A 13,610-nucleotide genomic window follows, 5' to 3' on the forward strand; every position below is an offset into this window, starting at 1 on the left:
TCTGCTGCCCCCTGCTGCTGTCTATTATCCTGTGGACGCACAGTGTGATTACAGCCATGAGCTGCCCGTGCTGTGCCCTCTAGGTGCCCAGGCTGCTCTCTGCCATGTCAGGATTCAGCAGGCAGGCCCCAGGGAAGAGAGGGAAGACCCTGATCATCCAGGATGGTGAGTGGAGCGGGCTGGGCCGGCTATTGGACAAGGTGCGCCATGGCTCTACACTATGGGGACTCCCAGTCTGTGTCAGGGAATTGTGGGAGTTGTGTTTGGCAACAGGTTGGGGAACACTGTACGGTGCCCAAAAAGGGACAAATACAAGACCATTGCCAAGGCAACCACGGACACCCAGTGAGTATTGCACATGGGACCCATCCATCACCCTCATGGGGCATCCAGGGTGTTGTCCCCCCAATGTCAGGTCACATGGGGGCGCTATGCTCCAACCCCTCATGCCTGACTGCTGCCAGATGCAAACTGGGGGTCACAGCACACTTAAGACACCCCCATCGGTGACATCCCTGTGGCCGCCATTGACTAATGACTCCGGATAAGTCACCTTGCATTGCCAGCAATACATGGTGGGGGAGCGCAGTGGCGGATGTAGTGTATATGCACACAGTATGGCCAGTTTGACCATATTAATCTAAATATATTAGGGTGGACCATTTGTCCCGAGAAAATTGGTCAATGATTATTTTGTTTAGGCAGTGAAGCGGTCATGTATGTACAACCACTGTTCATTACCTGTGGGAAATAGTGGGCATGCTTTGCAGATCGCATACTGTATATTCTGTGGCTGTAAATGGAAAAATGATGCTCAGCCCTTTATATTTGTGCAAATACAACAAAATAAAAGGTCATTGCCTGGTATATGTCACCCTATAACCACGCAGATCAGCAGCAAGGACATGGGGCATATCAGAGGGGTTCAATGGATCAGTCCTGACCACATCATTCTCCATCATGTCCGTTACAGTGTATCAGTACTGACCACATCATTCTCCATCATGTCTGTTACAGTGTATCAGTCCTGACCACATCACTCTCCATCATGTCCGTTACAGTGTATCAGTACTGACCACCTCGTTCTCCATCATGTCTGTTTCAGTGTATCAGTACTGACCACATCACTCTCCATCATGTCTGTTACAGTGTATCAGTACTGACCACATCACTCTCTATCATGTCTGTTACAATGTATCAGTACTGACCGCATCATTCTCCATCATGTCTGTTACAGTGTATCAGTACTGACCACATCATTCTCCATCATGTCTGTTACAGTGTATCAGTACTGACCACATCACTCTCTATCATGTCTGTTACAATGTATCAGTCCTGACCGCATCATTCTCCATCATGTCTGTTACAGTGTATCAGTACTGACCACATCATTCTCCATCATGTCTGTTACAGTGTATCAGTACTGACCACCTCATTCTCCATCATGTCTGTTACAGTGTATCAGTACTGACCACATCATTCTCTATCATGTCTGTTACAGTGTATCAGTACTGACCACATCATTCTCCATCATGTCCGTTACAGTGTATCAGTACTGACCACATCATTCTCCATCATGTCCGTTACAGTGTATCAGTACTGACCACATCATTCTCCATCATGTCCGTTACAGTGTATAACATCTGATCATCATGTGACTAATAAGACTTTATATGTATTTTTTATAGCTAAATTCATGCAGTATAGAGCCCATCACCCTACAGATATCTCGGGACATCTTAATAACTGAAAGCATTGGCCGTCCAGGCATGCTGGGATTTGTAGTTTTGCAATGGCTGCAGGTTCCCCCACCCTGGATTAGAGGGTCATGTGACCTCTCCCAGCCAGTACATCATACACTCATTTATCCCTCTATGAGGAGTGATACCATTATAATAGATCCCATGATTCCAGAAGTTAATCTGTGACATATTAACAGCTCATCTGTAACTAGACAACCCAGACCATCTCGCTCTCACACCCCTGTGGCTGCTGTGTAACGTTGGCGACCTGATGCCTGGGGGACATATCGGCCAAACAGGCTTGCATTGTCCTGTGTGTTACACCCAGAGCGAGCAAACGCTCTATTATCAGCTGATTGTATTCTTTGGGCAAGTGAAAAAATCCTCATCCGGTGGCCGCTTGTTTCCCTGTGTATTAGGGGGATGTACAGATGGTGAATGGTGGAAGTAATGGGTTATGTGTGTAGCCATATTGTACTACAGGGATTGGTGATCTCTGCCTTCGGTCATTGTCATTTCTATATAACGTTCATTTCCCGTGTTTTGCAGACAGTGATGTGGAGAATCCCGATGAGGGTAACCCGTTCTCTTTCAAGGAATTTGTGAAAAGCAAAAACTGCACATTGCCCGCCGGACGGAACTGTGATGAGGATCGCTCCATTGTGAGTAACATTAGACGGGATTGTGCAGACCGTCCTATGAGTTAAAGGGATTATCCAGCGTTAGGAAAACATGGCCATTTTCTTCCAGAGACAACACGACTCCTGTCTCCAGTTCAGGTGTGGTTTACAGTTAATCTCCATTCACTTCAATGGAACTAAGTTGCAAAACCTACACCCAGACTGGAGACAGGAGCGGTGCTGTCTCTGAAAGAAAGTGGCCATGTTTTTCTAACGCTGGATAACCCCTTTAAAGTGACTTTATCAGTTTAAAAATCTCTTTTGACATCCTGGAGACAAGGTAAAAGTTTGCTTGGTCGCGGTCACTGTGATCTGCATCTTGCTGCAGTAGATGAGCTTTATAGACTTACAAGGGAGAAGCGAAACTGTAAAGGCAAATCTAGTGATCGATGGGGTCTGAAAAAGCGGATGTCGCTGTCAATGTGAATTTTTGAATTTTTTTTAAAGTGATACTAATTTTTCTGACTAGGACACCAGACTTGGCACCACTGTCCTCCCCGAGCTCCGAGACAAGTTTGTCTTGAACTCAAAGTATCAGGACATGTTTTTCAAGGACCCCACAGCGGATAATGATCTCCTGGAGGAGGAGGAAGAAGATGAAGAGGAGGACTGGAGCGGGAGCTATCACCCATCAGTTGTAGAGCAGACCCATAATGTCAGCACATCACCGGAAAGCATATACAATGAGTCTTATGTGTACAGTGACATCTCAGGGGATCAGTTTACTACATGGCGTCTTCCTGAAGGAACGTCTCCTGCTGCTGATGGTTACTCCAATCCAGAGCCGCTTATACCAGCCGTGAAGCCCCTCGCCGATAGCGTGCATCTACACCCCAAGCAGATGAGCTATGAGGAGGTACGAGGCCCCAAATATATGTTATATAAGAGGGGGGATGACCTAGTGACATAACCAATAGCAATGGAATATTTCAGGAGGTTCCCCCCACGCCTAGCCCAGAGTTGTGTTGGCTAGAAAAGAGTTCAGACTGATGTGGACTATACAGGTCTATGGATTGACATTGTAAAGGAATACATGGTGGCACTCTGTATACAGCTTCCCCCATGTGATTATATGTATAATAAAAAGGGCAGAGCAATGCCTGCACTAGATACATTGTAACAAAATCTCAGCTGTGAGGAGTAATGAGATTTTAGAAAGAAATCTTGGAAATTAGTAAATATGTTAGCAAGTTGCAGAACGTCCTCATTGCACGGCCCGTTTTCTCACCACCATACTCTGGTTTATCTTTCAGGCCCTAGAAGAAAATAATTGTCTGAAAAGAAAAATTCAAGAGCTCCAGAAACTGAATGAATTGCAGACAGAAAAGTCAGTATCAAGGGTGCAGGTTTGATTTCCTTGATGTCTCTGCCTCCTATCCCTTAAAGAGGTATCCCCAAGGAGTTGAGTCCCATGACCTCCTGTGGCTGCATTTGGGAGTGCTGCTGTGGAGGGAAATTCTGAAACGGGCAGGCTTTAATTCTAAGAATTAAAGGGCTAGTTTTTCTTCCAAATCAACTGGTGCCAAAAAGTGTCACACATTTGTAATTCTATTAAAAAAATCTCCAGTCTTCCAGTACTTATCAGCTGCCGTATGTCCTACAGGAAGTGGTGTATTCTTTCAAGTCAGGAGAGCAGGAGAGGTTTTCTATAGGGATTTGCTACTGCTCTGGACAGTTCCTGACCTGGACAGAGATGGCAACAGAGAGCACTGTTTCAGACTGGAGAGAATACACCACTTCCTGCAGGACATACAGCAGCTGATCAGTACCGGAAGACTAGAGATTTGTAATAGATGTAAATTACAAATGTCTGGCATTTTTTGGCATCAGTTGATTTGAAAGAAGGAATTTTTCGGTGAACTTTCCCTTTAAAAAGGTCCAGGTAGTGGCATCCCCTATTTATAGGAAGGTGATGGCAAATGTATGAAATATAAGTGGATGAAAACATATGTTATATTTCAGAAGTAGCAGAAAATTTGAGTTTCCTGTCTGTATACTGCTGTATTGTTGGACTGTGCGATATTATATAAGGAAATCCTTTCTAATACAGTGAAGGGTCACATTGGGGCAGATGATGATAATTATAATACATCCTCTTCCCCCATATATCTAATATGCACATGATCCCGCTCTTTATAGGGTTAAACATTTTGAGCGAAAACTGGAAGAAAAAATCCTTGAGGAGCAGAAGGAGGCGCAAGACCTGGAGTCCATGGTGCAACAAGTGGAGGCGAATCTGCAGATGATGACGGTCAGTATCAGGCCTGGGGTTACACGTGTGATGAATAAGGATGCTAGGCCTCTGCTGTCTGACAACCCTAGCCGTGGCACTTGTCATATATACATTGATTCTGTGCATTCACTCCAGGCCTCTGGCTTCTGTGTCCTGATATCTGACTGATCTCTTGTAGAAAAGAGCTGCAAAAGCTGAGAGCAATGTGACGAAGCTGAAGCAGGAGGTTACTCTACTCCAGGTGGGTAGGAACAGCTATTCTGCTCTACACAATACAATTTATATATTTAAAGTGTTACTGTCACTTTAATAAACACATTTCTGACATCTCAAAGTTTTTGACTGGTTGGGATCTGAGTGTTTATACCCCTCAACCTTAGAGATGAGTGCAACTGGAGTATGCTTAAGTCTGACCGTTCAGCATTTGGATACTGGTGGTTGAAGAAGTTGGATGCAGCCCTAGGGAGCCCTGGAAAACATGGATACAGCCATAGGCCATTTCCCAGACTCCCTAGGGCCGCATGCAACTTCTTTAGCAACCTGTATTTAAATGGCAAATGATCAGACTTGAGTAGGCTAGAGTTGCACTCATCTCTATTCACTATTGCGAGAGTGAGCAGGGAGAAGCACCTGGCCGGGCACCTCTATCCCCTGCTCATTGTTCTCTCTGTCTTGCTGCAGAAGACAACCAATGTGGCCTCTGCCGTATCCTAGTCCCTAGGTAAATGCTCCCGGTCATACTAGATCCCCCCCCCCCATTACGGAGATGCCACCAGTAAGTATAGGTTAGGTGGTCCCTTCCTTTCCAATCTCCGCTGCTGGCCCTAATGCCAGTCGCTCACAGTGCCCGCTTTTGTTTTTCAGATTCAGCTTAACACTTATAAAGCAGAGAATGAAGCCTTGCGGAGGGGGGAGACAGCCGGAATGAACGCTGTCAAACAAAATGCAGGCTTAGCTCTGGAGAACCTGCACAAGGCAGTGAGTGGAGCACAGGCCTCCATCAAGTAAGTCTGCTTATGTACTGGGGGTCAGTGACCCACAGCCGTCTCCATCCCTATATAATCCAGTGATGTCTTACCCATCTACAATAGGCAGCTGGTGTCTGGGGCCGAGGCTTTGAACCTTGTAGCCGAACTGCTGAGATCCATTGATAAAATAGCAGAAGTCCACGATGACGGCTCATGAAGATGAGGACTACTACTTTTTGGGACTAGGAAAATACGGAAAACTCCAAGACAGGTGTAAGTCCATGTGGGGACTGAAGAAAAGAAGCATCTGATGGGCTGTTTGGCTTATTCAGTATATTGGACTCTTATGCAAATATCTCCTTTAAAGAGGATGTCTTCAATTAGCATATAGGTGTTTTCCAGAAACAGCGCCACCCTTTCCCATCTGGTATTGCAGTTTTAAGTGGAGAGAGCTAGGCTGCAAAATCAAACACAGCCTATGACCTGTGGTTCTGTTACTGAACAATAAAACAGTCCTTTAATCCTCAGACCACCACCACTATGGACATCTTACAGGTCTAATATATCGCACTATTACAGTATGTAGTTATGTCATCTAGCCATAGTTACCTAATCTTTTTAAAACCATTAGATTGCAGCTACACCCACTTATCAATATAGATGCCTCCACCCTCTACCTTATGGTGAGAACCTATTTGGGCCCTTGCACACTGAGGAATAGGTAAGGAATTAAAGTAGAATCCACTCTTAATTCCAGCTTAAAATACCTCCTGTAAAATATAAACAGCAGTGTCCCATTGTGTTCAATAGAATTTCCTCTCTATTGTTTACACAGATCCGCTTTTCGCCCAAAGAAATGACATGTCTATTCTTAGGGCAGATTCTGCTAGAGAAATCCTATAGAAGTCAATGGGGGCTTAAATTCAGCTTGAATTCCACCTGCATTCCGCTTGAATTCTGCTTATAATCTGCTCAAGCTGAATAGGTGAGGTTTTTCAAGCAGAAAACTTTCCTCGCCTATTCCTCAATGTGCAAGGGCCCTTAATGTGGCAGAGCCTTTTTAAGCAGACACTCTCATTTAAAAAAACAACATCTTATCACATGCCAAAGAGATACCTAAAAAGTTTTGATCATGGTCTGGGTGTTGAGGCCCCCACCAAATGTTAAAGACAGGAGAAGCGTGCGGCTTGGTGCTTCTCTCTAGGCTCGCTGTGTTTTCTCTCTTCTTGCAAGAGACTGTTGGGAGCTTGGGGAAACCATCACCTTCAGTAAGACTGACATCGCAGTGAGTCAGAGAGTAAAGCGCAAAGCCAAGTGTCTTCTGGTTCTGTTTAATAATGATGGACATTTTGTTTGACATGTCTCTAACACATGCCAAGTTGTTGTTTTTTACCATTCATTGGGACCTCTTGGACAGTCCTCCAATGGTAGATGTAAGAGGAAAGAAGGATCGGCTTTCAACTGCCCAATACATTAGTTCTCAGGAAAGTAATCTGCCGCCTGACATGAACCCTCCGCTATAATGTGAGGGTGTCTCTTCAGATGTCGGTGTTCATCTGGCTGTCCTGAGTTGTTTCTTTTCTTGCATATACCTTTGGCCTTATCACTGGCACTTTATTTGGCCTTTTAGTCCATACAAATGCACTGCTTCTCTTTAGGTGACCCGCTAAGGTTCCTGTCCTACTGATAGACTCCCATTAAAGTCATTGCTATGTTTCCACTACTGTACATTACAAAGCTCACTTTATAGATGAATTATAGCTTTATATTTATATACTCAGGAACACACATTGATGATCGCTCTTTAGCATAGGACATGCTGTGATCCCTACATTCAGGACAAAGGAGCTAAACACCCTTACACTATGTTCACAACGTCCCCATGAACAATCATGATCATTAATGCCAGCCATAGGTGGCGCTATACAACAGCCATTCACAGTGTGTGAATATAGTCTTGAATAGGATTTGTCAGCTGTATTTGATGCACAGAGCTGCAGACAGCTGGTAGGGCAGTATAACAAATGATACTTGTCTCTTTGCTACTGGTTGTTTGCTAATTTATGAAATCATGTTTTCTTTCTTTTATTAATTTATGCCTCCCCTCTGCACGATTAATGTACAGAACTCAGTGCTGGGCGCCAAACAGGAAGGGGAGGGGGAAAGGAGGAGGTGTGCATGCTGCATCTCAGTTTGGACACTTGAGCTTGGAGAGAAAACATGATTTTATACCTTTGTAAATGGCCATCAGCTAAGGGACAGGTATTCGGTCTCAGCTAACTGCCCCTCTATGAGCCGACACATTTTCTTTTCATGTTTTTCCAGGCACAGCAGTACATGTATCTGCATCTGGTACCGCAACTTAGCTGCAGTACCCGGCCATCAGTGTATGTTCCTGAAAACCCCACATAGTTCAGTATATAGTCTTTTAATAGCTGAGTGACCAAATACTGCAAAATACAGCACATTTACAGCACAGACTTGCATGTGTTGCACTTTATACTACAGCCCCTGCACCAGCATCATTGGTATGAGATGCATGATTCCTCTCTATACATTATAGGTCTGCAACCTCTGCCTGTCCAGCATTTGGGAAACTACAACTCCCACCATGCATAAAGAGAGTTGTAGTCCTAACTGCTGGAGAGTCACAGGTTGCAGATGGGTCTAGCACTGTGAGATGACTATTTTTTTTCTATATGATATGTGTATGGTAGTTTATATTCTGTTTTATATTTTCATTTAATTCAATTTTTTTATATAATGTTAACCTGTTTTATAGATACTAACATGATAATTTAAGATAAATGTGCTATAGCACTTTAATTGAGTGGTTTAGGCTCCACAGAGGACTGTAGAATGTGACAGCTGAGGGTTTGCTATAGTTCTATACAATCTGGACCAGAATCCTCATCAGTGCAGGTAGAAGAGTCTGGGAACACTATAACACACACTCTGCTCAGCTTTGAGAAGACCTGCACAAGGGTTCAAGATGAGGCTGTAGTTTAGATTGTTTCAATTCAGTGGCAGCAAGCAGAGTTCTTAAAATATGATAGAAGATTTAATTATATCGGTGTATACCATACTGGACCTGACGGCGGCCTTTATAGTGAATATTTGCAGGACTGTAGTTGCCAGGAAGCCGGACCCTGGCAGGGATATTATTATAGGACTGATCAGGGAGAATTGCTCAGCCAAGTGCTTGTACTCTAGAGTAAGTCTATGGAGCCCATCTCCTGCAGTGAGTGGGGGAAAGTAGCGCTTACTGCACACTTCTCCCGGTGATTGGTGAGTGTCTGAACACCCGAACCCCAACCAAACGTAACTTATGTCATGTCAGGTTTTTACAAAGAGGAACAATTTAAAGGGGGTATATTCCATTAAGAAATAAACTGCTACTCTTATCTATGGGTTGTGTCTGGTATTGCAGCTTGGCCTCATACATTTGATTGGGGTGAGATGTAATAGCAGACATAGCCTATATACATATGTAGCTCTGTGTTGTTGTTTTTTTGGGTGGGGGGGGTAATTTATTACCTCTTTACATAGTACTTCCCCTTTTATAGAAAATCTAGAACATTCATGTTGGGCATTACACAGATTTGTCCGTTCCGTACTCTCAGTCACCTGTTAACAAAAGGGTTACCTGAATCGTTTCCTTTATGAGCAGGAAGAGCTGCTACAGGGCAGTTCCATCCTCTGTGCTGGGAACATTATACTTCCCCTATATTGAATGGAGAGAGATGGGAGTTGGCACTGAAAGACATCATGGCTGCCTCTCTCCATGCCAGTACTACAGGAGGGCTAAGTAGAGCAGGCACAGAGAATCTGGCATCACTGAAGCTGCTCTCTGTTATGTGAATAGCCAATTGCTGTGTCTGCAGTTCTCTAATACATTTACTATTATACCTAAACTATGCAGTGTTACTACTTTATAGAGCTATTTTCTATTATATCTATAATATGCACAATCTTGTATCCACAAGGATCACCCCGATAATATTTGTACATTCTTGGTCAGTATCTTAGTGGTAGAAAGTATTTATATTTTTCTGTATTATGCTGGGATGTTGTATACTAAAATTAAAGAGGTTTTCCATTCCAAACTAATTGATGGCCTATCCTCCGGAGTCCCAACATCTGACACCACTGTCATTCAGGGCAGCAGAGCACACACATATACAGAGAACAGAGCCGGAAGCAACACACATTGTTTAGAGGCCAAGCTGGGTTGAGGATGGGATGTGAACTGCAATACCCTGCGCAACCACTAGACAAGGTACGGCACTGTCTGCTTCCTGCTTTGTTTACTGCGCATTGTGAAACAGCAGAATCAATCTGATAGCGATCACCCATCTGGAAGATAAGTTTGGCCTGGAAACCCCTTTAAGCGACCTGAAGCTTGCCAGCAGCAGCGCAGTAGAAATTCCAGCATAATCTGTCAAATCGCTGCAGATGATGAACATCAGGTCTCCTGATCTGCAGGATTCAGAGGAACCAAATGTGACTTTGTGTTTTTATATTAATGAATAAATGATAATTCAACATTTTATTCAAAGAAAATCAACGGGTTGTGTTTGTTTTATCTTCTGCGTTATAGCACAGGGAAAGCTGAGCGGACCAAAATACAGTGGTCCCTCAAGTTACAATGTTCGTTCTGGGACCAATTCATATTGTAACTTGAGATGAAAACTCAATGGATTAAGTTTTGATGATTGGTTCTGAAGCCCCCAAAATATCTCAAAATGAGAAAAAAAAAAATATTAAGATTTAAAGTGTCACTGTCGTTATTTATTTATTTTTTATTTTTCAGATATCAATAGTCCAGCCGATTTTAAGAAACTTTGTGATTGGGTTTATTAGCCGAAAAATAAATTTTTGTCATGAAAAAGCAGTTTGAAGCTCTCCCCCCTGTCTTCATGGTTCTCTATGAGGGGAGGGGTGGGGGGAAGTGAGGCACCAAAACAGGACAACAAAGTTAATTTACAGCTACATCACCGGGCTATTTCCTCTGACGTATGCAGCTCCCACTGTGTAATCATTTCTCTGCTGGCAACTAATCTCCCTCCCTCGTCCTCCTCCCCCCTCCCTAGAACAGACTGGGTACATCTGATATTTCCTGATAATTTGCAGTGAATGGAAAATAGGGGGGGGGGGGCTAAGGAAAGTCTTTTTGAATGCAGATAATGGCATATTTGCCTAAAAAAGAACAATTACAAAGTTTCTTAAAATCGCCTGTACTATTGATTTCTGCAAAAAACAAAACGACAGTGACTTTTTAAATAAGAATAAGGAGATAACTAATCTGGATATAGCAAGTCCTTACATACAACAGTCAGAAAGAATGACTTTGAAACCTTCTATGGAGAGGACTGGAGTGTTTTCAGGGTCCTGTACGGGTCACACCGGGTCCCAGAAAGATAAAAATTAAAGGGAATGTGTCATCAGAAAATGACTTATTGTTTAAATAATGTTTTTATGTTATAGGGGTTGGTCACTTTATAGTAAAATAGTTCAGTATACAGTATGAGTAGGTGTACTCACTATATATACTGACAGCAGCTCCCTGTGTACCTCATAGAGCTAAGATCAGACTCCCCTCCTCCAGGCTGTGCTGTCCTGCACTGTGGTGAGTCTGTCCATAAAATGGCCGACATGGAGGAGTATGTGACTATGCCCCGCCCCCCAGTGTCCACCACTGAGCCTGTATATGTCTATGGAGGACACAGGGGACAGGGCATGGTCACATGCTCTTCCATGTCGCCCATTTTATGGACAGAAACAAAACAGTAGGGCAGCCCAGCCTGGTGCAGGGGAGTCTGATTTTAGCTCTACGAGGTACACAGGGAGCTGCTGTCACTATATACAGTGAGTACATCTACTAATACTGCACACTGAACTATTTAACTCTAAAGTGGCCAACCCCTTTAAAGGGGTAGTGCGGCGGTAAAGAATTATTCACAGAATAACACACATTACAAAGTCATCAGCCGCGTCATCAGCTGCTCAGTCGCGATTGGCTGAGCACAGTTATGCTCAGCCAATCGCGGCTGAGCATCGGATGACGCTGCAGAGGGCGGCCGGCATTCAGAACAGTCGGAGCTGTTCGCTGGCCGCCCGAAGAAGACGTCACTGACTGAAGATCGGAGACGGGGGTCGGCACGTGACAGGTAATGTATAGCGCACCACACTTCCGGGTACACGGGTGGGGGTGATGGGACACGGGGAAGGGGGCCATTCACAGACATAACATACATTACAAAGTTGTATAACTTTGTAATGTGTGTTATTCTGTGAATAATTCTTTACCGCCGCACTACCCCTTTAAGCATATTTTTAAGACTTTTTGGTGACACTTTTTCTAATTTTCCAATCTATATTAAAAAAAGAATAATCCTCATATCTTGCAGTTTTCATTCTCACCACTAGGGCTAAAACTAAGCTGAGACTTCCTGTTCTGTCTGTAGTGATAAATGGATGCAGCTGTAAAGTGGTCTGTACAGCATTGCAGTGACATGTGACAACAGTAGATAGAGGAGACAATAGCAGCTCCCTGTGGAATGACCTCTTCAATGGTCAGATAGCACGCTCAGTAATGTTTTACATTCATATCAAGGGGGCAGAGTCTGTCTATGTCCATGATTATTGCTGTTAAGCAAATCACTAAATGCTGTTAAAACAGCTCAGGCAAGATGGTAGCCCCATAGAAATGTACAAAAAGTGAATAAAAAGAAATTACAGTCAGAAAATAGAGATTAGAGTAAAAGAACAAGTTTTAGTATCTCATTCTAATCAGTAAAAGAAAATGTAGGTGACACATTCCCTCTAAGCTGCCCTCACCCAGTACCCAAAGGAGCAACTTGTCCTGGCACCGGTAAGAAGTCCAGGACATGTAGCATCACCCTGTACTGTAGAGAAGAGATACTAGTCACACACAGCAGTACAAGACATGTAGTATCACACTGTACTGTAGAGAGGAGATACCAGACACACACGGCAGTACAGGGCATGTAGTATTACACTATACTTTAGAGAGGAGATACTAGTCACACAGCAGTACAGGACATGTAGTATCACACTATACTGTAGAGAGGAGATACTAGACACACTCAGCAGTACAGGACATGTAGTATCACACTATACTGTAGAGAGGAGCTACTAGACTCACACAGCAGTACAGGACATGTAGTATCACACTATTCTGTAGAGAGGAGATACTAGACTCACACAGCAGTACAGGACATGTAGTATCACACTGTACTGTAGAGAGGAGATACTAGATACACACAGCAGTACAGGACATGTAGTATCACACTATACTGTAGAGATGAGATACTAGACACACACAGCAGTACAGGACATGTAGTATCACACTATTCTGTAGAGAGGAGATACTAGACTCACACAGCAGTACAGGACATGTAGTATCACACTATTCTGTAAAGAGGAGATACTAGACCCACACAGCAGTACAGGATATGTAGTATCACACTATACTGTAGACAGGAGATACTAGACAGCCAATCACTGCAGGCACTTCACTAATATTGGGGTTTTACCAGTAATGGCCACTTAGCTGATTATCTAAGTATTCACATGTGCTGAACATCCTGACTGTCTGTACCATTGTACGTTGAGTCTGGTCTCGAGTTTTGATGTGCCAGAAACAACCATTGTATGTTGAAAATATTGTTACCTGAGGCCATTGTAAGTTGAGGAAGCACTGTATAGTTTCATGGGAAAATATTCAATAGAACTTGTCATTTATTGATGTGAATTCCTGCTCAGTTCATTGGGTGGAGTCACTCATTCAGGAAAGGCTGCCAATCACAGACTAAGACCGCCCACTGGACTCCTAAACTCAACATTTAGACCAATAAATTACAAGTTCTACTGAACCTTTTTCTACAAAACTATATATCAATCTGCTCAGCTTGCCTGTTTGATAACATGATCCCCACTGATCACCAATTTAACAAATCTTCAT

At 43.5% G+C, this 13,610-nt stretch overlaps 1 protein-coding gene across 1 annotated transcript; it reads left to right on the forward strand.

Annotated features, from left to right (window-relative positions):
* Window positions 1-9: 9 nt before the first annotated feature.
* On the forward strand, window positions 10-10,186 carry ENTR1 (endosome associated trafficking regulator 1). The gene is made up of 8 exons (XM_069943186.1): window positions 10-165; window positions 2,292-2,404; window positions 2,892-3,278; window positions 3,676-3,749; window positions 4,562-4,673; window positions 4,834-4,896; window positions 5,520-5,659; window positions 5,747-10,186. The coding sequence occupies exons 1-8, from the start codon at window positions 105-107 to the stop codon at window positions 5,838-5,840; spliced, it is 1,044 nt and encodes a 347-aa protein (XP_069799287.1). The 5' UTR covers window positions 10-104; the 3' UTR covers window positions 5,841-10,186.
* Window positions 10,187-13,610: the final 3,424 nt, after the last annotated feature.

Source organism: Dendropsophus ebraccatus, chromosome 10 (genome assembly GCF_027789765.1).
Source record: "Dendropsophus ebraccatus isolate aDenEbr1 chromosome 10, aDenEbr1.pat, whole genome shotgun sequence".
NCBI classification, from domain to species: domain Eukaryota; kingdom Metazoa; phylum Chordata; class Amphibia; order Anura; family Hylidae; genus Dendropsophus; species Dendropsophus ebraccatus.